The sequence below is a fragment of the Diceros bicornis genome, chromosome 8 (genome assembly GCF_020826845.1).
Source record: "Diceros bicornis minor isolate mBicDic1 chromosome 8, mDicBic1.mat.cur, whole genome shotgun sequence".
Classification (NCBI taxonomy): Eukaryota; Metazoa; Chordata; class Mammalia; order Perissodactyla; family Rhinocerotidae; genus Diceros; species Diceros bicornis.
This window is the reverse complement of record NC_080747.1, coordinates 51,398,114-51,421,557: the sequence shown is the minus strand read 5'-3', so window position 1 is coordinate 51,421,557 and position 23,444 is coordinate 51,398,114. Positions and strand designations below refer to the sequence as shown.

The 23,444-nt window shown below is 35.4% G+C and overlaps 1 protein-coding gene across 1 annotated transcript in view; it reads left to right on the top strand.

Annotated features, from left to right (window-relative positions):
- Positions 1-23,444, top strand: part of EPHA5 (EPH receptor A5) — a 321,239-nt gene that overhangs the window by 285,099 nt on the left and 12,696 nt on the right. Inside the window, exons 13-15 of the mRNA XM_058547172.1 lie at positions 10,271-10,332; positions 11,774-11,983; positions 14,824-14,973. Of these exons, the coding sequence (XP_058403155.1) occupies positions 10,271-10,332; positions 11,774-11,983; positions 14,824-14,973 (422 nt within the window). The remainder of the gene's footprint in view (positions 1-10,270; positions 10,333-11,773; positions 11,984-14,823; positions 14,974-23,444) is intronic.

Genomic DNA, 23,444 nt, shown 5'->3' with positions numbered 1-23,444 from the left:
CTTTATTTTCTTTTAATCTATTCTTTATTTGCTATTTCTATGTATTCTCATTCCTTCCCTTATCCCTCATACACTACATACCACTTTCTAAAATCCTTCTAAAAACCTTGGCAAGAAACAATGTCTAGACTTTTTTTCAAGCATTTGTTCAACATCCAGTTACTGTTAATCAAGTTTCAAATTTTATATGCCAAATATACATACCAGCAGTGTGTACTCAATAAGTGTTCTCAACCTACTAAGTAATTTCAATTGATTGTATATCTATTTATACCATTTAGCTTTTAGATATAGAAAACAAAACAACAGAAACAATAAAAACACAACTTTTTCACAATAAAGAGGGACAAAAGAAACAAATCAAAATACTTACCTGATATATAACAAATTAATTCTCAACTCATGATTCATTTACAGTCAGTTACAGATGAGAATGTAGAAGCCCCTCATAAGTTCTAGAAACAGACTATAGCAAAAGTATCACGTTGAACTGGGTGAACTTTTGAATCAACCTGTATTGCTGGGAGATTGTTTTTCTTCGTATCTCAAAGAAATACACATCTCCAGTAAGAATGCACATAGAGGAATGTAACATGGGAATAAAAAAACTTGCAGACTTATGGGTTTCTTCAAAACTTAGATATGTTTCTTCCTCCAGTTGGGTACATGCCCATACATTATTTCCCTCTTGAAGGCTACCCAAAGAGGGTATGGCTGGAGCAAGAAGGGCATTCTGAGGTCTTATCAGAACAAATAAGTTCCTGAAGAAAGTTGGGAGGCAGACGACAGAGACAGGTGAGAGACAAGGGAAAGTATATTTTTTGAAAGGAATAAAAGAAATTAAAATATTTTATAAAAATTATACCCTATGACAAACAGGCAGGAATATTTGAAATATGAATATAATGTGAAGAAGATAGTCACCAGTACAATAAAGTGAAGTCAGAATTTGAATGTGACTATTTTCTATCTGAGAGGAAGGACCCTGAATGGACATCAATGATAGCATGTGGTGTTAGATACTGTAGGAACAAGAATTATAATAACAATGATTGAGTAAAATTATTTCCTATGCAGGAATGGTATTATCTAATATAGAACATATTTATTGTTTGTTTTTCTGGTAAGGAAGATCAGCCCTGAGGTAACATCTGTTGCCAATCTTCCTTTTTGCTTGAGGAAGATTGTCCCTGAGCTAACATCTGTGCCAGTCTTCCTCTATTCTATATGTGGGATGCTGCCACAGCGTGGCTTGATGAGCGGTGTGTAGGTTTGCATCCAGGATCCAAACCAGTGAACCCCGGGCCACCAAAGCACAGTGTTCAAATTTAACCCCTATGCCGCTGGGCCAGCCCTAAAACATAGTTTTTAATGATAGTCATAGTAATAATAATATGCAAGTATTTTTTATAAATTTCATGTCTTCATCTCATCCTTAATATGGTTGCCAAATTTAACTTCCTCAAATAAACTCTGACCATGACTTCCTATTAACCATGGTAAATCTAAAGCTCCATAGGTAGCCAATCTATGTAATGAGTTAAGATGTGATGTTTAGAACAATGTCCGATCATTGTTATTATCTTGGAAGATAGCATTGCATAATGGTCAAAAACATGGACTATGGATTTAGCCACCTGATATTAATTTCGGTTCTGCCATAAACTACTATGTGGCTTTGCGCAAGTTAGTTAAACATTCAGAACCTTAGCTTCCTCATCAATGACATGGAGTAAGAATACCCCATAATGATTTTGTGAAGATGACATAAATTAATATCGGCAAAGTTTAGAGTGGGCATGGCACAGAGTAGGTACTTAATAAATACATGCTTATTACTTTTCCAATTATCTTTCTTCCTGTGCACTGAACTCCTCCATATCAATTTCATTCTTAGTCCATTTTAATGTACTTGATATTTTGCCTTGCCTACATTGCCTCTTTCTCTGAAACTTACATCCTCATATTCACTACCTTTTCAATTCCTTCAAAATTCTATTCAACTTCCATCACCTCCACGAAATATCTCTCATCACTTCACTCTGAAGTCATCAGTCCTTCCTTTGAACACTGTTCCCATGTAAGGACTTTTGCCACTGTCTGTAATGTTCCTTCATTTGCCCAAAACTCTTATTAAAATCTTCCATTTAATTTTGTCTCTTCTGCATATATTTTTTAGCTTCCTAGCTAAAAAAAACAGAGTCTGCTCATTGAAAACACACAGAGTGTCCTAAATACTTATGTAAACCTATTATACCTAAACCTAAACCAATCCATGGTCACCTTAGTTAAACACTTTGAGCCTCAATGTCACCCAAAAAGGGAGAAATCATACCTAGATTGTTATGCAGATTAACTTAAGATATATTTGTGTGTGTGTGTGAACAAAATTGCAGGTCATTTTAGTGAATAAGTATTTAGCTTAATCTGTTTATGTGAATGCATCAGATGCTATTAGACAACACCCAAAAATTATTGGGACTAATATTTAGCTACTTCTATATACCCCTGATTTATTACAGAACTTGCTGTATGTGAATGGGTCCTGACTGAGACAAACCAAGGCAGCTAAACTTCTCACACTAAGACAACTAAATTTTTCATACATTTTATATGCACTTGAAACCTTTATTTTTAGAAGCAAGTGTCATTATCAACAAATGATCATGTCTAAATTCTAGTTTATGAAACAGTACTGTGGTTGGGAATACAGATTTTAAATTTCCAATCTCCTAATCAAATATTCTATTTGATGTTGCTGCCATGAAGTTACACACATAAGTAAAGTAAAATATAAATATTGAAAATATTTGCTTGTCTTATTTTTTGTTCTATGTGAATTGACACTGTATTTTTCCTTAATAAATGTAGCTCTTGATCTTCAACTTAGAAAGTCTTCAACTTGTTTTTAATTTACCATGTTGCAACTCACTTTATTTGTGTCCTTAATTTCATGCTTTCTGATCTGATGCTAATTTATTCAGCAATTATTCTCAACCTGCAGCACACAGATAATGAGACATAAGTGCAACTAAATCTTGTGATTTTTCTGATTGAAGCTGAGATGGGGAGTCTGAAGTAGCACTCTAATGGGTGGTGCCATCATGAACCTTCGTTTTACCTGTGTCACTGCCCTGTGTGCCATAAACCTGGGTCTTCATTTAAATTCCTTCCGTGATTTGTTGTTAAACAGGACACATCATAAATAGATGTATATTCTAGAGAGGCTTCATAACAAATGATGTAAAAAACCCACAGGTCCTGGCTTAACTGACTCATTCGCAATGCAAGATGCTTTATTGTAATATACACAGTGCCAGCTTTTACTATTTAGAGAGATTCAGGAATAAAATAAAAAAGGAAAAAATTATCGTTTTCCCATTGCAGCATCCTTAGTTCTTTAAGGTTTATTTTTTCCAACCCATGGAAATTATTATCAAAATTGGCTAAAGGAATATTTCACTGAGTGTTAGAAATATTCATGTTATATTGCTTAATCTAGGATCATGTACAAATAAACTTAGTTCTTCTGTGAAATTAATAAATTTAAACAAAATATTAGAGGAACATAAGCCGAATTTCTCCCTATTTCTTTTTCTTTCTATGTCCCAGGAGACAGCACAATCAATGACAATTGATTATTTAAATTGTCAGACAATTCTGACTTATTATATATATTTGTAATTATCTTTTTGCTGAGGAAGATTTGCCCTGGGCTAACATCACTGCCCATCTTCCTCTATTTTATATAGGACACCACCACAGCATGACTTGACAAGTGATGTGTCGGTCTGAACCAGGGATCCAGACCTGCGAACCCTGGGCCGCAAAGCGGAGCACGTGCGCTTAGCTGCTATGCCACTAGGCAGCCCCTAAACATTGTGTTTTTAAAGTTATTTTTATTATTAATAAAATAAAGCTGTCAGATTTGTTAATTTGTAGATTTCCCACCTTCTCTGAAAAATCTATAATTTCTGACCCCTAAGTAATTATCCACCTTCACTAATGTCAGAACAATTCCAATTCATTTTTAATTTGAGAAATGAGCATCTAATGAAAAAGTTTGTATTAATGTAAATAATCTGAAATAAAAGAGGATATTATGGAAAGTTTGGAATTTCTACTTATAGAGACATTCGACGTTTTCATGCTCTTGTCTCAGGTAAGGTATAAAGACTTTTGATCTTATCGTTTTTCCCAAAATTAAAATTATATAATTTTTGTGTGTGTGTGTGTGTGTGTGTGTGTGTGTGTATGAGGAAGATCAGCTCTGAGCTAACATCCATGCCAATCCTCCTCTTTTTTTGCTGAGGAAGACTGGCCCTGGGCTAACATCTGTGCCCATCTTCCTCTACTTTATATGGGAGGCCACCACAGAATGGCCTGACAAGTGGTGCATTGGTGCACACCCAGATTCGAACCCCGGCCGCCAACAGAGAAGCGTGCACACTTAACGGCTATGCCACGGGGCCGGCCCCTAAAATTATATAACTTTATAAATGATTTTTCCTGAAGTGTTAACCAACAAATAAGGACCATAATGGAATTAAATGAGTACCTTTCTAAGTTCTAATTGCCCCATGCTTTGTCCTCATCTCCCCCTCCTTAATAAGTGTTATTTATTTCTGCTACAAGAACAAGACCCTATTTTCTGGTTGACCATTAACCATTAATAATTGAATCATGATATTTGAGTTATCCTAAGTTTCCCTTGTGATAAAAATATAAGTAATTTTAAACACTTGCTTTTAGTATACTAAATGGAATACAACCCAAATAGAATGGCATAGTGAAATAAAACTCTAGATACATAAGCATGAGCACAGGCTTACTTTAATTATTTACAAGTCGTGTAAAAATTTTCTGAGAGAAACCTTGTGACAGTCGTTTTCCCGAGAATTACAATGCTTCTAAATCAAATGCTCACTTATAGCCCTAAGTGGTATCATGTGTTTTTGATGAGCTAATGGTTTCTGAAAAGCAGGCGGTATCAAGGAAAATAAAATAATAAGCCCAGATTTAGCTGCAACACTTGTGATGTGTCCTAGTTCAGTGTTTGTCACAATTTAATGTGCTCTGAGGATATTGCTAAAATGGAGAATCTGTTTCGATAGATGAGATTGGGCACTGAGATTTTGCATTTCTAACAAGCTCCCAGGTGTTAGCTATTCCCCTTGTCAGGGGCCATGCTCTGAAAAGCAAGGGGCAAGGTCAACATTCCCCAAAGTTTGTTTCACCCAGCTTTGAGATGTCTTATGGGAAAAGATTGCATTACTGGAGTGGCATATTCTCGCCTCTCTTGGATTTGTGATGGATGTTAGCACCAAAAAAATCACATAGTAAGAAAAACTCAATTTTTTTTATTGCAGTAAAAAAACCCACATACCCTCTTAAATTTTTGTGTCCAGTACAATATTCTCAATTATAAGCACAATGTTGTACAGCTGATCTCTATAGCTTTTTCATCTTGTGTAACTCAAACTTGATACTTACTGAATGGCAACTCCTCCTGTCTCCCTCCTACCAGCCGCTGGCATCCAGTTTTCTACTTTCTGTTCCTATGGATTTGACTACTTTAGATACCTCATATAAGTAGAATCCAAGACCATTTCACTATAGAACACTTTGGAACACTCGGAGCACGTATACGTAATGGTCATATGTAAGAATATTTTATTTATTGAGAGAAGCTGAATTCCGACCAGATCTGCCATCAATGGTTGAATAGTTGGGTATAGCATAGTGATGATTACCAAGCTTGCCTTAACACAAAAAAGTAAATATTTGTGAGATTTGAAAGTAAAATTTAAAATAGACATTTTGAAATTACGGGTATCATATTATGGAGAAAAGGAAAACAGCTTTTACAATCAGATGGAAGTAAATTTGATTCCCATCTTTGCTTCTTATATGACTTGCATTAGTCAACTCAAGTAATATATTGAATCTTTTTAAGCTTCACGTTCTTTCTCTGAAATATGTCTTTTGTAATATCACTGTCATAGAATTTCAATAACAGTTTAAAATAACATTGTGCCTTGTAAAAAGTAAACACTCAATAAATCAATAAATTGTAGCTCTTTTGTGATTATCAATATCAACTAATGAAATATGAGGTTGGTGAATTCCACAAACAATGTGTTTCTATTGCTATGTAGGCTTTGCCTGGGCTGGGTCCTCAATAAATAATATAAAGTAATATAAAAACTCTAGTCTGTGATTAAAATCATGTTTTGACATGCTTTATGAGCTCTTTTTATATAGATTTTTGATAATATACTTTCAAAATTATTGGCAGATCTACTCCTTGTCTGTACTTCAAGCTGGATAATGGAAAATGATTTATACAGTTTTATTGAATTTGCAAGGGTTAGAGTAAGCCATGTTAATTATTGCTATGTCATTCTTGCAGGCTAGCAGGAACTGAGACAAAACATAAGCCAAACTAAATATAATTAGCATTAAAATGATTCAAGCATGAAAAATAATCGAATGGGTCCTGGAGAGTCTTACTCTTGTCAACAAAAGAAGATCATGCTTGTTTGCAAACATTCATTTTAATTGCTTTTTCCCCATTTTCTGAAATATGAGGTGTTTTAGATCCCTATCTTACTTCTCAAATAATGTTTTTGTTATTGACATTACAACCTACACTGTCATAAATAATTAATCTGACTTTTAAAACTAGCTGATGAAAGCTCAAGAATCTTACAGGATGAATACCAGGTGCTCATCTCCCTAAAAAGTAATCATTTTTTTCTTTCCAAATGTATATTGTTCAATGTCAATAAGTTTTCTGGGCACTTCATTCCCTTTAGAGTATAAATTCTTTCTTCTAAGCTTAGTGAATTTGGGTTGAATTCAAGGAACAAATTTACCCAAGAAAGAGGTATTTTTACATGGGGATTCCATCTAATTCCTGCTCAGTAGCCCTTGAGTGAGCAGTAGTAAATATTTACCATTGACCCATAACTGTCAGAAGAGAGTCCAAAAAAATAGAAGATGGGCCCAAAGAAGAAATTCTCGAACAAAGAGAGTAGAAGGAAACTGAAAGTTTTGTAAGCAACACTATAGGGAAGTTACTGCAATCATGAAGCACTTGGGGTAGAGTAGATAATGATAGACGTAGATTAGGGTTTCACTTTGATGGACAAGGCATCTGCTCACGTGGTATGAGCTGAGAGGTGCCAATGAGGGAAAGCGAAGACTGTACTCCCTGGATATCTTCTGGAATTCAGCTCTTCCAATTCCAATTATACTATGACAACTCTCTCAATGGGTTTCTGTAAGTGAGAACAAGAGTCAGAGTAAAAGAGCTACACAGACAGGAAGGATTCCTGGAATCACAGGCTGATTCCAGAAATTGTAGGCTTCCTTCTAGTTTGATCAGGGCTGATGTTCAGCAAGTACATACTCTTTTGGAGCATTAGCTGTCAATTTGTTGAAACACTTCTATACTGTTTGACAAAAAGCTGATGCCCGAGTTACCCACATGTCCCCTTTATGTCCCTAGTCAGCTTCATCCCTGGGTATTTCTGAATTCCTGAAATCAGGCAAGTGAAGCAGTGATGCCTGGTACAGCAGGACTGTCTAGGATACACCAGCATTATGGCTAGTGTAACTTCTGACATGTAGGTACCTATGCCAAACCAGTTATCAAATATTTTGGCTATCACCCTTGGGGAAGTATATTAGTTCTGGACTTTTGAAAGAAAAGGGGCTTCAACAATATAAAAGCCTGAAATGGACTCTGAGATGTGAGAATGGAACCCAAAGGGCCCAAAGCAGAATTTTATCTATTTTAGAATTTATCTGAGGTCCATTAAAATGAATGTGGCAATATCATTAAAATTAAGTTAAATTGGAAGCATTTCTCTATACATGAACTTAAATTATAATTACACTAAGGAGAAAACACATTTGTTCCATTGGAGCCATTTACAAATACAACATGAATCATTATTTTCTTTCTTCCTTTCTTTTTCTTTTTTACTCAAGTATTGTATTTCCAGTCAGTTTTAAAATCAGTATTCCCCAACTCATCTCCTGTCACTTCCTGATTTACAAAGCAAAAATATAGGGCTCTAGCTATATTTGAACTTGATGGGCTTTTTCATGACAAGATGCCTTGGCACATGCTGCCTCTTCTTCCTGGAATATCTGTCACCTTTTATTACATCAATGACCCTTTCAGTCTTCAAAGTTCATATCAAATGACATCTCCAATGCATATTCTCTGCATGTGTGATGTTTCACCAAACGTAAGCATCTACAAACATACGCCAAATGAATTATTTTAGACAAACTTTTTTGTAACTTTTATAAACTTTAAAGAAGAGAAGAGAAATGTGTCTGCTTTTATAATATACTTGTCACATTCCATTAAAAGTATATTTTTTCTAGGGGCCTGCCCAGTGGCGCAGCAGTTAAGTGTGCACGCTCCGCTTCAGTGGTCCGGGGTTCGAAGGTTCGCATCCCAGGTGCGCACTGACGCACCGCTTGTTAAGCCATGCTGTGGCAGTATCCTATATAAAATAGAGGAAGATGGGCACGCATGTTAACCCAGGACCAATCTTCCTCAAGAAAAAAGGGGAGGATTGGCATCGGATGTTAGCTCAGGGCTAGTCCTCTTCACAAAAAATAAATAAATAAATAAATAAATAAAAAGAAAAGAAGTATGTTGCTTCTAAAGTATTTTAAAAGAAGATAGTTATCTGAGTGAGAAATTAGACTGTCCTACCTTATTATTTTAAACAGTGAGTTTTAAGTGATTCGGGAATGAAAAATCCTTTTTCTTCCTGGTTATTTCTTTTCTTTTTCATATGTAATTGTCTAACTTTCTAGATCTCTATTTACACTCCTGGATAATGTTGTATGAATAAATATGCAAATTCTAATTCTATGACTTGAATTAATCACTTCTCAAGTAAAATACAGATATCCTTCTGGAGAATACCATTAAGTTAATTATAATGCATTTCATGATTGTATAGGCCTTGTTTCCCTTTGTAATATAAAATGTTAATTAATAGACATACAACATAGTAATTTTGTTGTCATAAGGTCTCCTTTTACTTTCTTCAAATGGTTTAAATTAGCACTTAAATTTTATGTAGTATACTTTTATTAAAAAGTAGAGGGACATATTAAAATACAGTGAGGTTAATGTGGAATGATAAAACTAACCGAGTTTTAGGTATTTTCTCATATAACAAGGATTTTTGATCTTGTATTTTTCATCTTGTTTCACATACTTATTTATATACAAAGTACCATCATTTTATGTGAGATAAAATATGATCTATTCTCTTAGGCAACTTTCATCTAGCAAGGAAGTTAACCCACAGACACAAAGTTGGTTAAGTATGTAAAATAATAATACATAGCAAATTCTAAGTCACAGGCACTGTTCCAAATGCCTTGGATAACCATATGGCTTGGTGGGTGCTAGCAACAACCTATGAAGTAGGTGCCATTAATATCCTAATTTTACAGATGAGAAAACTCAGGCACAGATATAAGAATTGATTTGTCCAAGATCGCATGATAGTAAGTGATTGATATGGGATTCAAAGCCAAGCAGTGTGGAGCCAGAATCTGACCAGCTAACCTCTAGGCTGCACATCTGTATCAGACACGAAAGGAGGAGGACCCCTTCCATCAGAAATGATGATTGCAAGAGAAGTTTCCAGATGACAAGAGAAATTAGAACAGCGATTTGAAGACTGAAAAAATTTGGATTGACAGAGATTGCAAATGTGTGGCAGAGAGGGAAAAGGGAGGTAGCCATAAGGAAAGGAGTTACAAGAACATAGAGATAAAGTTAGGCAATACAACATATATTCAAGGGATCATAAACAAGGCAGTTAGACTGGAAAGGAGTTTTTATTTAGAATTGTGAGAAAGATGAATATGTTTGCAGTGTTTTGCTAGATATTATTATTTGGCACATTATGTCATTACTTCTACTAAAATACAATTCATCCTTAAACTCAGTTTTTACATAAATTGATTTTGATATGGACAGTTGTGTATTTTTTTATGTATCTTAAATGTCAACCTTTTATTATTCTTGTGATATTTTTTCTCATTGACACCACCCATGACACTAAGATATCATCATGTCAGGAATTTCCTTGCTGCTCAAAGAGGAAATTTTTTTTAATGAATGTATATCATTTGGACACTAATAAAAACTTCCAGGTAAACTTTTTCTAGATAAGAATGCAAAGTCAAAAAGCAGCCATTCATACCACTGTTTTCTTTTCAGGTAAACCAGTGATGATAGTGACAGAGTATATGGAAAATGGCTCTTTAGATACATTTTTAAAGGTAAGATTTGAGACAAATTTAACTATTCAAAGTGTTATTTATATATTGACCACGATGTTGAAGTTGAAATTGAGCTACTTTAAAGCTAAAGCTTTAAATAGATAGAAATATCTGGAGTCAGGATAATTATACTCCAAAAATTAACTTTGGTTTGAAAATTGTCCATTTTAAAAAACTTATACAAATCCAAATCATATGCCTTTACAGTTTTATTTAAGTACATGTTAATTTGCCCAAAAAAATAAAAGAAAGAGGGAAGGAAGGAAGGAAAAAGGAAGAAAAGAAAGAAAAAAAGAAGGAAAGAAAAGGAAAAAAAGAGAAGCTTTTACAAGTACTTAACTTTCTCAAAGTACATAATATCAGACAGAGAAAGGAAAAATGTCTAAAAGGTCCATGCAAATCATCTATATTAATGAAAGGGTCAAAGAGCATATAACGCATCTGCGGGCCAGCCGCTAGTACTTGTGCTGGCAGAATCGTCATGTGGCGATAGACAATAACCAGTGTTGTCAGATCTTCCTGGTTTCAGGGAAAGATTTTTTTTTTTAATGTGAAAGTCTCCAGATTTTAAATGTTGGCATTTCATTTTATTAGCAAATAGCTTGTACTAGACAATGCAACACATTTGCAGTCCTGATTAAACCTGTAGACTGGTGGTTTTTTACCTTTAATGTAACGAGTATTTTCACCTTTAATATGCTATTGATTAGGAAAGGTGATGGCACAATGGCATTGATGATGATCCTAGGAGGGGCCTGTGCATTGAATATGACAGCGGTCCACTGACAAGGCAAACTTCCCTTCTAATTTACAGCCTCTACCAGATTCCTTTGCCAGATTTCTTATACATATCTTCAAGTTCTCCAGTCTCTTAAGATCACATCATTCCTTTATTTTAAAATAAGCATCTGTTGAGACTTATTCTGTCTGTCTACAGTAAGTTCAGCGCCCTTGAAAAAGACAGCCATCTTCCAAGAAGTGCTAACATTGTCCCGGTCATTGCTCAGTCATCGCCCTCCTGCCTGCTACTGCAGAATCTCCCTTTATCTCCTCTGGCCACTTCTTTACTCCAATATGCCTGTCAGCTCACTTCTTTTAAAGCACCTCCAAAATGTGCAGTGTTAACCCAGGCAGGCATTAGGTTGGAAGGATGAACACATTCCTCTGATGACTGAGAATAAAGGAATTATGATGCACAAAAGGGCAACTAAATGAGATTTTTGACAAGAGCTTTCAAAGCCTTTCTCTGCTTTGACCAAGCAGAGGGCTGATCAACATTACCAAGTTAACTATACATGCCTAACTTTTTCCATTCTCCTTCAGGTAGAAATGGCATATGAATTTGGTGACAGTATTAATTTGAGGATTGAAGGAAGATCTTTTTATGTTTGCCCCCAGAGATTGGTGTTGTTGGACTAATATTTCTACATCGTCTTTACAGAAAAACGATGGGCAATTTACTGTGATTCAGCTTGTTGGCATGCTGAGAGGCATCGCTGCAGGAATGAAGTACCTTTCCGACATGGGCTACGTGCACAGAGACCTTGCTGCCAGAAACATCTTAATCAACAGTAACCTTGTGTGCAAAGTGTCTGACTTTGGACTTTCCAGAGTACTGGAAGATGATCCTGAGGCAGCCTACACCACAAGGGTAAGATCTAACAGAATGTACTTCTAAAACACTAGACTAGAGGCATTTAATTTTTAAAGATTTTAAAGGAAATGGCAAAAAAGACATTCCTCCAACATAGGAAGAGAAAGAAGGGGGAAGGATAAAAAAATCCAAATAATTCTCCTTGTTAGATATCAGTAAATTTAAATATTAAACTCAGATAAGCAATGTATTTGCCTTATGAGTCTCAATAATTCATTTTTTTCTTGCAGACACTGAAAATAAAAAGTTTGAGCTCAGAGTGAATACAACGATGTAAAAATCATGTAGTTTTAAATGTAAAAGAAACAGTTAAAGAATCTCCTACATTGAAAGCAATATATATATTATGTATATCTGTGAATATATAAATATGTCTAGCATTATTGGGTAGCTTAAACTCTGAACTATAGTGTCTTCACTCCTGCAACAAATACAGAAATATCTAAACTTATCTTTTAAGGATTCACATGGTAGGGAATAAAAGAACTGTTCCTTCAAAAAGTTTTGATTTACTGGAGGTATTTTAATGCCTAATTACTTTTCTTATGTACTATGTAATCTGTTAAGTCCACATCTATGGCAAATTGGTCACTAACTCATATTCTCATAATTAGCATAAATCAACACCCTTTTCCAGCAAAGTAATTGCTTCCTGAATTGATGTGGTATATAATTGACAATTCTTTCTGTGGAAAACTGTGGATATTGGTATAACAGAATTTTCTGGGCAGTCTAGGTATTGCACTGACTGAGCTTGAATCTCTTATGATAAACTATATTTGTTTAATTCTACATCTTTTCAATGTCAAGAAAACATGACGTTAGCTATCTTCAGTGTTTAAACTCCTCGTGAACATAGGAATTCATCATTGTGATGCATTCACTTTTTCACTATGCAATTTGGCTAACTTTTGTTTCCATACAGAAGAACACTTTTGTCATCTCACATTCTTAAGATAGACGTGTTGCACATTTTCCTATTTAATTCAACTTTTTAAAATTACTTCTACTCATAGTCTAACAGTAAACTCTTTTCATAGAGTATAATAAGGCCTTTTTTTTCATTGTTGCTTTGTGACTCGTGGATGTTTAGGGATTGGACTGTGCTGAAAATCAAGAGTAACTTATCTAAGCAAACAAAGCCTTCTAACGGTCAGCTTCATAAATCAATAAACTGATGTGATATCCCCCTTCTTCTAGACCTAATTATCGTTGTCATTATTTGCATTAAAATGAAACCTCAATTAAGAATTCTCCTGGGATTAGAGTTACACTTAATAAACTTGGCCTAAGCAAAAATGATGTTGTAGAAAAATCCATTCCCAGTATGAATGGCAGGTGTCTTCGTTAAATGTATGAAGTAGCTTTGTCAAGATCCGTGTCAGTGGGTCATGCTGGGGGAGGGGGAAAGGGAGAAGGAGGGAAAGCAGAGATCCTGAGACCCTCCACATTTACTTCTCTGAAATAGGGTGTGGTGGCAGTTTGTGGAAAATCTGTATACTGAGAGATGAGAAGATAAGAGAACTTCAGATAGTAGTGATGTCAAATACGATGGTCAGAGGACCAGGAGAAAAATTCTAAGCTGAAGTTAAATCAACAAACTACAATTTTAAGAGGAATAGTAATAATATATTACAGATTATCACAATGACACATAGCCAGGCCTAATGTTGTGATCTTGCCTATGAATATTTAATTAACAAAAGTGTGTTTCAGGAAAGTCTTCTTAAAGTAGTGTTACCACATATCTAAGTAGCAAATAATTCAAATTTAGTTTGAATAATTCAGATGAACTTCATCTCACAGAACAATTTCAAGCATTACATGAAACTATTATTTCCTCATATGTCTTCAAACTTTGGTTCATGAGGAGAAATTTGTCTCATTTTTTTAGCATGTGAATTAAATTATTCCCTCTCTGCAAAATGGGAAGGCATAATTTAGTCTTTTTACAAGAAAGTATTCAAAACTTACACTCCTCTCTCTTTCTCACACTCCTTTAATATATTTTTGCTTATAGATGAAATGTTTGGTTTCTGGGTTTGCCTGCTTTTAAAAATTAAGAGAAAAAAATTCACCCTGAAAGGGGCAGAATATAAAAGTGTTTATTTTGTGAACTAAGAGAAAACCTACCAAACCAATTTTTTTACCACGTAAAAAACTCCAAACTTGATAATATTCTATGTTTTTCCCTATAAACTAATTTCAGTAATTTTTAATTTGGTTGAATTAAATGAGATACCTACATCTTAGATTTAAAAAAAAAAAACAGTCTAACTGAACCAACACAAAAATCTACCAATGGAAAATAAGAGAAATCAAGTCTAAAAGAAATTGCACAATGTTGGGGGAAAGTATAACTAAGTTTTTAATATATCTGATTTCATGCTTGTCTTGATAACTGTTAAACTTCTCAGAGTTGCATTCAGCAACCAAGACTTTCCATTTACAATTCCTATGTTAAAGAAAAAAAACAAAAACACCCCAGGAATTTGAGTCCTGTACTCTCTGCTAGAAAGTCATGAAAGTATACCTTATTGATTTGCTTGACTGCCTGCTTTCCCCACTTAGAGCTGCCATCCTGATACTGTAATTGAGATGTGGGTCCTGTATGTGTTCCAGTAGTCAAACAGAATTTAAACTAGAAAGCTTCCGGACAGCCAATTAGTAGTCAGCCTACAAGTGCTTATGGGCTGAGATATGTGAAGAGACTGCATGCTGTCAGACAGATTCACTTAAAAATGCTACATCTCTTTCTAGATCTTCCCAGTGAGACAGCAACGTCCCTAGATACATTTGAAGTATGTGGGAATTTTTTTATTCTTTTTCAATTTTAGGGAGGCAAAATTCCAATCAGATGGACGGCTCCAGAAGCTATAGCTTTCCGAAAGTTTACCTCTGCCAGTGACGTCTGGAGCTATGGAATCGTGATGTGGGAGGTTGTGTCTTACGGAGAGAGACCCTACTGGGAGATGACCAATCAAGATGTAAGTATGGAGCTACTCCCCCTCAAGTCTGGAATGAAATGCTTTGCTCTCTGAGTCAGGGGACTTATAAGATTTTTCATTTCTGAAAATGACAGTTGCTTAAAAAAATAAAACACTTTGCTCACCCTCTGATCTGTTTTATTGTTGTTGAAACATCCTTTATGCAGAAGCTCAAAATGAATTACTACAAAGGAAAGTAAGTTACTGTTATATAAAAACTCAGTCCCTTGTCAGACAGTTCTAGCTGTACTATAGTGATGTTTCACTCATTTCTTGTCAGTATCATTTTCAAAGATGAAGAAAGAGCCATCAAAGAATGAATACTGACAGGCAAGTTTTTATGATTTGCATTTGATAAAGGCAGCTAATGCTCCAAACCAAAAGGATGAATGATATTGATTTAATAGAGGATGCTCTTGGAGGATAAAAAGGAATAATCTATGTGTCTTTAAATTAAAAAATATGAGAAGAGTTGTATTGTCTGTTTAATTTGGGAAAAAAACAGATTTTTTTCCCACATGTAAAAATAATTCATGCTTGGAATAACAAAATCCTAGAATTAAAGGAACCATGAAAGAATCTTCTATTCAAGTTCAGAATGTTTATTATATGATGCCTGATACACGGCTCTTTGGTCTTTGCTTTTGTAATTTTCCAAAGATACAGCCCTTTCCATTTCAGATCACATTGAAATTTGATATCCTTCCTTCAAATAAGCAATTATAAAAGCTAACATTTATTGAGCCCTTACTAGGTGCCATGCACTGTTTTAAGTGTTTTACCAACTAATAGCACATCACTTTATAAAACCAGTATATTGAAGTCTTAACTCAATACCATGCTGATTTAAAACATTTATTTTTTTCCTCCAATTATTTCTTTCATCAGTGCTCTGTAAAATCTCTCCCTCCTAGGCCTTCAGAGGTTGGTTATTAGATGGGTACTGTAGTTCTCCAGCCTCATTTTGTTGAAACAACAGTCCCATGCCAGTAATTAAGACTCACTTTCAGATATAAAAATTCAAATCCATTCTAAATCAAAGTCAATGCTATATCCATTTCAAAGTGTTTTCCACAATTGCAGGGCCAGCCTGACCCTCGGGAACTAGATTGGGAAGGAAGAATGGTCAGATTTTTGCTCCTCCTCTTCTGCTAAAGTCTGTATTAGATTTTTCAGGTTTTTTTCTGGATGGAAAAGTAGAAAAGAAGGGGGAGGATTGTTTGTATAATGTTGGTTTGTTGTTGCCTCCTGTGGGTCAGACCCCCAAACATTAGCTCCCTAGTGAGATATATGTATGAGCTCTTTCAAAGACCCTTGATGAAGGCCTCCTCTCTGCAAAGTCCCTAGAGAGGAGGATGTACTCTGACTGACTTCCCACAGTTCTCTCACTTGCCGCCTACTCCCCACCTCAGAGTCTCTTACTGCCCCTTACACACGTCCACTTCACCAAAGGGAAACACATTCTTGTTGGATGCTCTACCAGTGTTCCCTCTTTTGGATACTATGACAGGCTGCCCCAGCCAGCCTGCTTTCTTCAAATTTCCCCAGGTGAGAAGCCAGGGTCACACTTTGGCTTTCCTAAGAAATATTGCATAGCATTCGTCTCAGAAAGCAGTAGTAAATTGGGCTGATGGATTCCTGCCTCTCAACAAGCATACAGCAAGACAGTGGTCTCCCCTTCTTGTAGTCATCTAAAATTGCTACCATTTCTTTTCTTTGTGCCTCACTCACTTGGCTTAGGCAAAGGGTGCTGATTTATGTTTCTCTAAATTTGAGGGAACATAGTATCTATCTTCAACTTTATGATTTTAGGGGCAGGACTATGGTAAAAGTATCGTTGAACTCTTGTTATATATTTAACAACCCATCAGAGACATGTTATTATTATTCCTATTTTTCAGTTAAGAAACTGAACCTTAAAGAGATTAAATGACTTAAGATCACAAAAATAATAAAAGTTATACCAAAAATTGCAACCTGGTTCTCCAAAATTTTTGTACTTCACCACCACACTGTCTCCAATTGAATCAATGTCTAATTCCTCCCTCTCACTTTCAACCAGTGATCCTAGATCAGTCTTCTAATTGAATATAAAATATTCAATTCAATATATAATGATTACTCTGGATTGATCTAGTCTAGACGAAGACCAGACGTATTTGCTACTTTCTATTCTCCAGATAAATGCCAAATGCTAGCTTGAGCTACAGGGCAATGCATGGTTTGGCTTCTAACTTCTCTCAAGGCTCATTTCAGTGGACAACATAAAGTTACATGGAGAAGGACATAGAAACAGGGAGTTGTGAAGGATTTGGGACAAATTTTTTCCTGATTTCAGCCATTTGAGAGTCTTGATACTCTTCCAGATAACTTTATTTCAGACTATTTTGAAAAATACAAGAGAGTGCTGATATAATATTTTTGGGAAGTTACAAAAATAAAAACTAATATCTTGGCTTTGGGTTTTCCAAGAATCTAAATGAGGTTTACAGAAAATGATTATACAATTATAGATCTTTCTAAAATGTCTGCCCCTAATAGAGTGTCCAATATATGTTTTATATTTCCTCAGCAAGTTCACGATCAGTGGCATTTAGTTTCTAGATATAGCACTAAGTTTCATATGTCTCAATTTCTATCCAAATCTGTATCCAAGAAACATGATAGATCTACTATATTTGAAGGTCGTGATCACTGAATATCTCTTTGGAAAAAAATTCTCAGAGAGCAAAGAAGAAGTACTGATTTGGCAGTTTTGAATGATATATCCCATAATCTCTACATTCCAGGTACTATCTGATTCTGAAAGGGCTTTGCCACCATGAAATTGTTACATTACCAAGACATGCAGAATAATCTAAGTCTCTTAGAGGAGACCTTCTGCTGTGTCAGGAGGACAGAATGCTGCAGTAGGTTTCTTTTGATTTAGGTTTGCCTCTGTCATCACAGAGAAAAACCATAACAACACATAATAAAAATTAGAATGACTTGGATGATTTTAGGTAAAAATCAGACCATGAACTCTGATTGAAGTTTAGGAAACTAAGATAATATCCTATAATCAGTAAAAGCTTCTTTATCGAGAGCAAACATTTTAAATGTCAACATTTTTCAGAACTTAAAATATAAACCAAAATAAAAAGAGATTTTATTGCATTTTTATATTTAGTGACAGTGTCTTTCTCTTGTATTTATTGAGAAGTGTATAAATACATAGATTATACTAAGCACATGGATTACAAAATGTTTTAAAAACTCATTTAAGTAATCTGTTTTTCAATCTTCTCGTGTTAGAATTACTTTGTCCTTTTTTTTTTTTTTTTTGACAGTTTTCTATTACTATTTCTGTTGGTCTAGATCTTACCTATAAGGTAGCAAGAATATTTGACTCCAAAAGAATGTCAACGCATTTTGTACTGGGTGTGCCTCTCTCCCTCTTTTTATTCTTTGTTTTAATTTCTGATGGGACAGAATGATATGATATCTTATACATATATATTATATTGCTGGAATATTTTATGGTAAAACGAAAAGAATATTTTATGGTAACATGCAGCATGTAGTAATTAACTAAAGTATGAAGAGTTTAGTTCTCATGCAAATACTGCAAATTACCAAGATTTGACAGTATGCAAATTATTCAACTTCGTAGCTTCAGTGTAATAATGTCTAAAATGAGTGTATTGGACAAACAAATATTGGTCTTCTAAGATAATATTGGTCTTCTAAGGATAATGCTGCCCTTGGATGCAAATAATTATATTAGGGACTAGTTACCTCATGGCAATTCTTACCTCTTTAGAAAAAGCGATACATGTAGAAATATCAATACTTCAGTCCAAAATTACTGTACCTTGCTATTTAGCAATGACAAAAAACAAAAATCTTGAACTGAAAGCCAGTTATCTTGGATTCTATAACTGTTAGTCAGTTACAATGATTATAAAGGGAATGGACATGAATAGAGGATTTCCAAGATCTCTTTAATCTCTGGAACTCTACTGATCTAATATTGATGTGCTAAGAAAAAGACATATCTTTAATAACTATTGGAAACAGGATAGAAATCCTAGAAAAAATGGGTATATCTGGGACTATTTCTATGGTAGCTGAGATTATTTCCAGGGATATGTTCTTAAATTCTAGTCACTTATGGGGAGCTTCATATCTCACAATAATAAAGTGACTCATATGTGAGATTTCAAGTAAATACCTGGCAATATAGGCACTCACACACTACATAGAGCTTAATTCATCAAAACACACAGCTGATGCTCAAATTCCCCCTACAAACTTTCTGCCACTCAGTCATCCAGCCTATATTTTCACATATCCTGTGATGAATCATGCACTATCTTTCAAAACAGCTCATTTTAATTCCAGATATTAATTTTTCTTCTGGTACAAGAAATCTGACTCCGTGTGGTAGGAGCCATACCTCTTCCAAATTATTTTCTTGGGAGGTAATTATTTCTAATTCCAGTGGCGCAACTTAGCACCAGGATAGAAACATCACAGGGGGAGCCGGCCCGTGGCTTAGCAGTTAAGTGCAGACACTCTGTACTGGCGGCCCTGGTTCGGATCCTGGGCGTGCGCCAACGCACCGCTTGTCCAGCCACGCTGAGGTGGCATCCCACATACAGCAACCAGAAGGATGTGCAACTATGACATACAACTATCTACTGGGACTTTGGTGAGAAAAAGGGAAAAACAAAAAACGGAGGAGGATTGGCAATAGATGTTAGCTCAGGGCCGGTCTTCCTCAGCAAAAAGAGGCGGATTGGCATGGATATTAGCTCAGGGCTGATGTTCCTCACAAAAAAAAAAAAGGAAAGATCACAGGTTTGCTTGCCAGAGAGACATATATGTGAATCTTACCACTGCTACTTCTTAGTTGTGTAAACACAGGCATTACTTAACCTTCTGGAATCTCAAGTGTTTCATCTGTAATATGTGTAATAAAAATTCCTGTCTTGCAGATATATGGTAAAAATGAGCATAGATAATATACATGTAATTTTCCCCATTGTCCCTATGATATAATGTTTGGGTTAGTCTAGATTCTCCAAGAAGCCGATGCCAAGATGGAATTAGATCCACATTAGTATCATTAAGGGGAAATGCTTGTAAAGAAAAACGTGGAGGGATGAGGGGAGGCTGGGAGAGATGTCAGATGTGATACAGGTACTTGCACTGTAATACGTATACTGCATGCTGAAGTCCAGTTCTAAGAGAAGTTGACAATGCTGCCAGGGAGTTCTCAAGCCAACGTTGCCTGTCATAGGAATAAGCCTATCTTATTATCACTGTTATACTCAGTAATTGAGTGGGAGTAACCTACGCAAAGCATGGCCTTGGTGTGAATGTGATGACGGATTTTAGAGGGTTTAGGGTTAGGGATTGTTGGTCAGTTACCATCCCTGAAGGTAAAGATCTGAGAGACAAATTTCCATGGTTGCCATATTCCACCCCTTTGGCGGTACAGACCTACTTCTCCAACCAGGTTCAGGGAGCATCTGTTCCATGGTTCTGTGGGCTATTATTCCTGAGGGGGAACTCAGAAGAGGCAGGTTATGCACTGAAGTGCAGCCCCTACCGCTTCAGTTGATCTCGGGATCTTACCTGGTCCTTAGCCTCTCCCTCCTCCACTGTCCATTCTGAATTCCCTCGTCTATAGACTTGACAGACCATGGCTTAACTGGTAGTCTGAATCAATCCTTCATTCACAGGGTAAGCATTTTTAGGCCACAGTTGTTATAAAGGAGTAACAAGAGAGCCCCAAGTGTATCATCTTAGGTCCACATGTATTTCTCCTTGTCCCAACTGTGTGAAAGCACTCAAATGCCTCCTGCTGCTCAATATCTATTACCTTTGCCATCATGGTGACCCACCTTTTCTTCTGCTTGAACTTGGGCACAAGTAGTCCAAAGTGCCCTGGTGGCGGCCATAACTGTTAGTTTGATGGAACCCTTGTTGTGCCCCCTGGCGCTGGCACGAGTCGTTGGAAATGAAGCACAACGTAGAAGTTTCTGATTTAATATGTATACAGCATCCTGACTAATGGCGCCAACTCCTTTCAGAGTGTTACCTCCAAGTTGGTGCTTCAACTGTGCCTTTAAAAGGCCTTCCGGCATTCTATGAGGCTCGTTCCTTCTGTATGGTGAGCTATGTGTAGTGGTTCCTGGAACCGGCTCATACCAGCTAGTGAATTTTCAGAACATTTCTACCTGAATGAGATTATGTTGGTAGCTTACAATTGACATGGAGGGAGTATTTATATCACATAAATAAGAAAATGTTATAAATCTGTTTCCCCCACAGAAAGAGCTAGTTGTGAAATATTTACACACTCACATCATTGAGTGTGTGACACTCTCACACAGGCTTCACTATGAAGTGAGTAACTTTGTTGGGTGGTATGCTAGGTGGGGTTCCATCTTTGTGGATCAAGCATTCCAACCACGTAATGCTGGTTGAGGCTCTGTGGGCAGCAAAAGCAAACTGTACTCAGAATAGGTATATATACCTGAAAAGATGAACCCACTGACCCTTACGTGATGGAAAGGGCCCAATAGAGTCAACTTTCCGCCAAGTGAATAATGCCTATTGGGTGCTCAGTGTTGCAGTTTTAAGTATTGGAAGGAGAGACAGCATTCTTTAAATTGTGTTCAGACTATTGATTTACATGTCAATGCCAAGAAAATGCAGAGCTTATGATAATATTTCAGATATAGCACATCTGAAATGGTGCCAGGTTGTCTATAAAACTTTGGTTGTCTTTTTATTTTTTTCCCTTTTCTTTCCTTTGTTCATCTCAACCACCCAGATTAACAAATGTAATAGTAATAAAGTCAATTGAGATTATGTCATTTGGTTATTATACATTATAAATTGTCTGGTAAAATGAACAGCCTAAATTGCACTTTGGTAGGTTTCCAGCATTTCACAAGCCACTAGAATACTACTGCCTTTCATTACTCCCCAAAACTATGAAGGAAATAATAGGTAAAAATGAAAAAAAAATTATTCCAAAATGTCTAAATATAAAATCTAAAGTTCAGGTCTAAATCTGTTTTAAAGATAAATTCCAAAGATGAATTTAGAATTAAATTCAATGACATAATTACCTGGGTCAAGTTCAAAGTTAACTTAGAGACAGGGTATATATTATAGTTCTATATATAAATTTATCTGAAAATAAAACTGATTAAGTAATATATTCTGGAAATAACTTCTCAGATCAAATAATTTATTAAATTCCTTTAAAACTAAGGAATTGGTTTAATTTATTCATTTCAGAGTCACATAAAAAAACTAGCTGCTCAATGGAGGAAAGACAATATTTAAAATAGGTGTTAACGAAGAAAATAGAACTAATTGGTAGCAACTTTGGGAAAAAGCACATTATGAAATAAATCAGGTTCTAAGTAAATAAGAATCACTGTTTTCACTGCATAGGTAAATATTTCGTGATATAAACTGTATTAAGACATTTAATTTTAGTTCACGTATGTTATTAAAGAGAATAACCACTGTCTTTATCAGCAATGAGGAGTCTTATAATAAGCAAATTAATAAATAAATGAATTTCCATTAGCATATGTGTGCAAATGGTACTTTTTATTCTTTCACTATGAATTTATTTTATTATTAGTGAGAATAAATATTTTCTACAAATTTATTTAGCATTTTTATATTTTTCTTTTATAAATTTTTGATTAATATCTATTTCTCATTTATCTCTTGTCTTATTATTTTATTTTTCAATATGCATAAGCTTTTAATACAATAGATATGTTAACCATATGTTATAGTTTTTATAATATTTTTTACTGTGATTTGCCTTTTAATTTTTTATATGTTTTTTGAGTTGTTAACTAAGGTGGTAGGTGACTCTTAGGATTTTGTTCACAGTTATTCAATTATTTATCTAACCATTCATTTTTAGTGTCCTTGAGTACTTTTTATTTCTCTGCCTGAACTTAACTATTGATGCTTCTCAGGAACCTTTATTTTATGCCCTTCTCAGGGAGATATAAACTACACCCCACTTCAAGCTTCGACCAAGTGCTTATGACCCTCACATTTATATTATCAGCCCAAATAGCTCTTGTGCTCTAGCCAGATTCCTGCAAATTGCATATGAGTGTTTCCCACTCACCTCAAATAAAACAAGCCCCAAATTATACCTGTCAACGTCCTCTACCCCCATATATGTGCTTGCCTAGAGTTAACAGCAGCAACATCTAGTGTAATGGGCTTGAACTTGTTTTATCTCAACTACTTTCTCTCCTACCCCCTCTACTCCTATGTCATAAACGTCCCTTAAATCTGCCATTTCATCTTCTTTCCATCTGCCACTAGTCTTGTTTAGATGCCATTTCCTTTATCATAGAGAGACTGGTTTCTTTCCAATCATTCAAAATCATCTTTGTAAACTTCCTATTATAATCATTATATTTTTTTACATG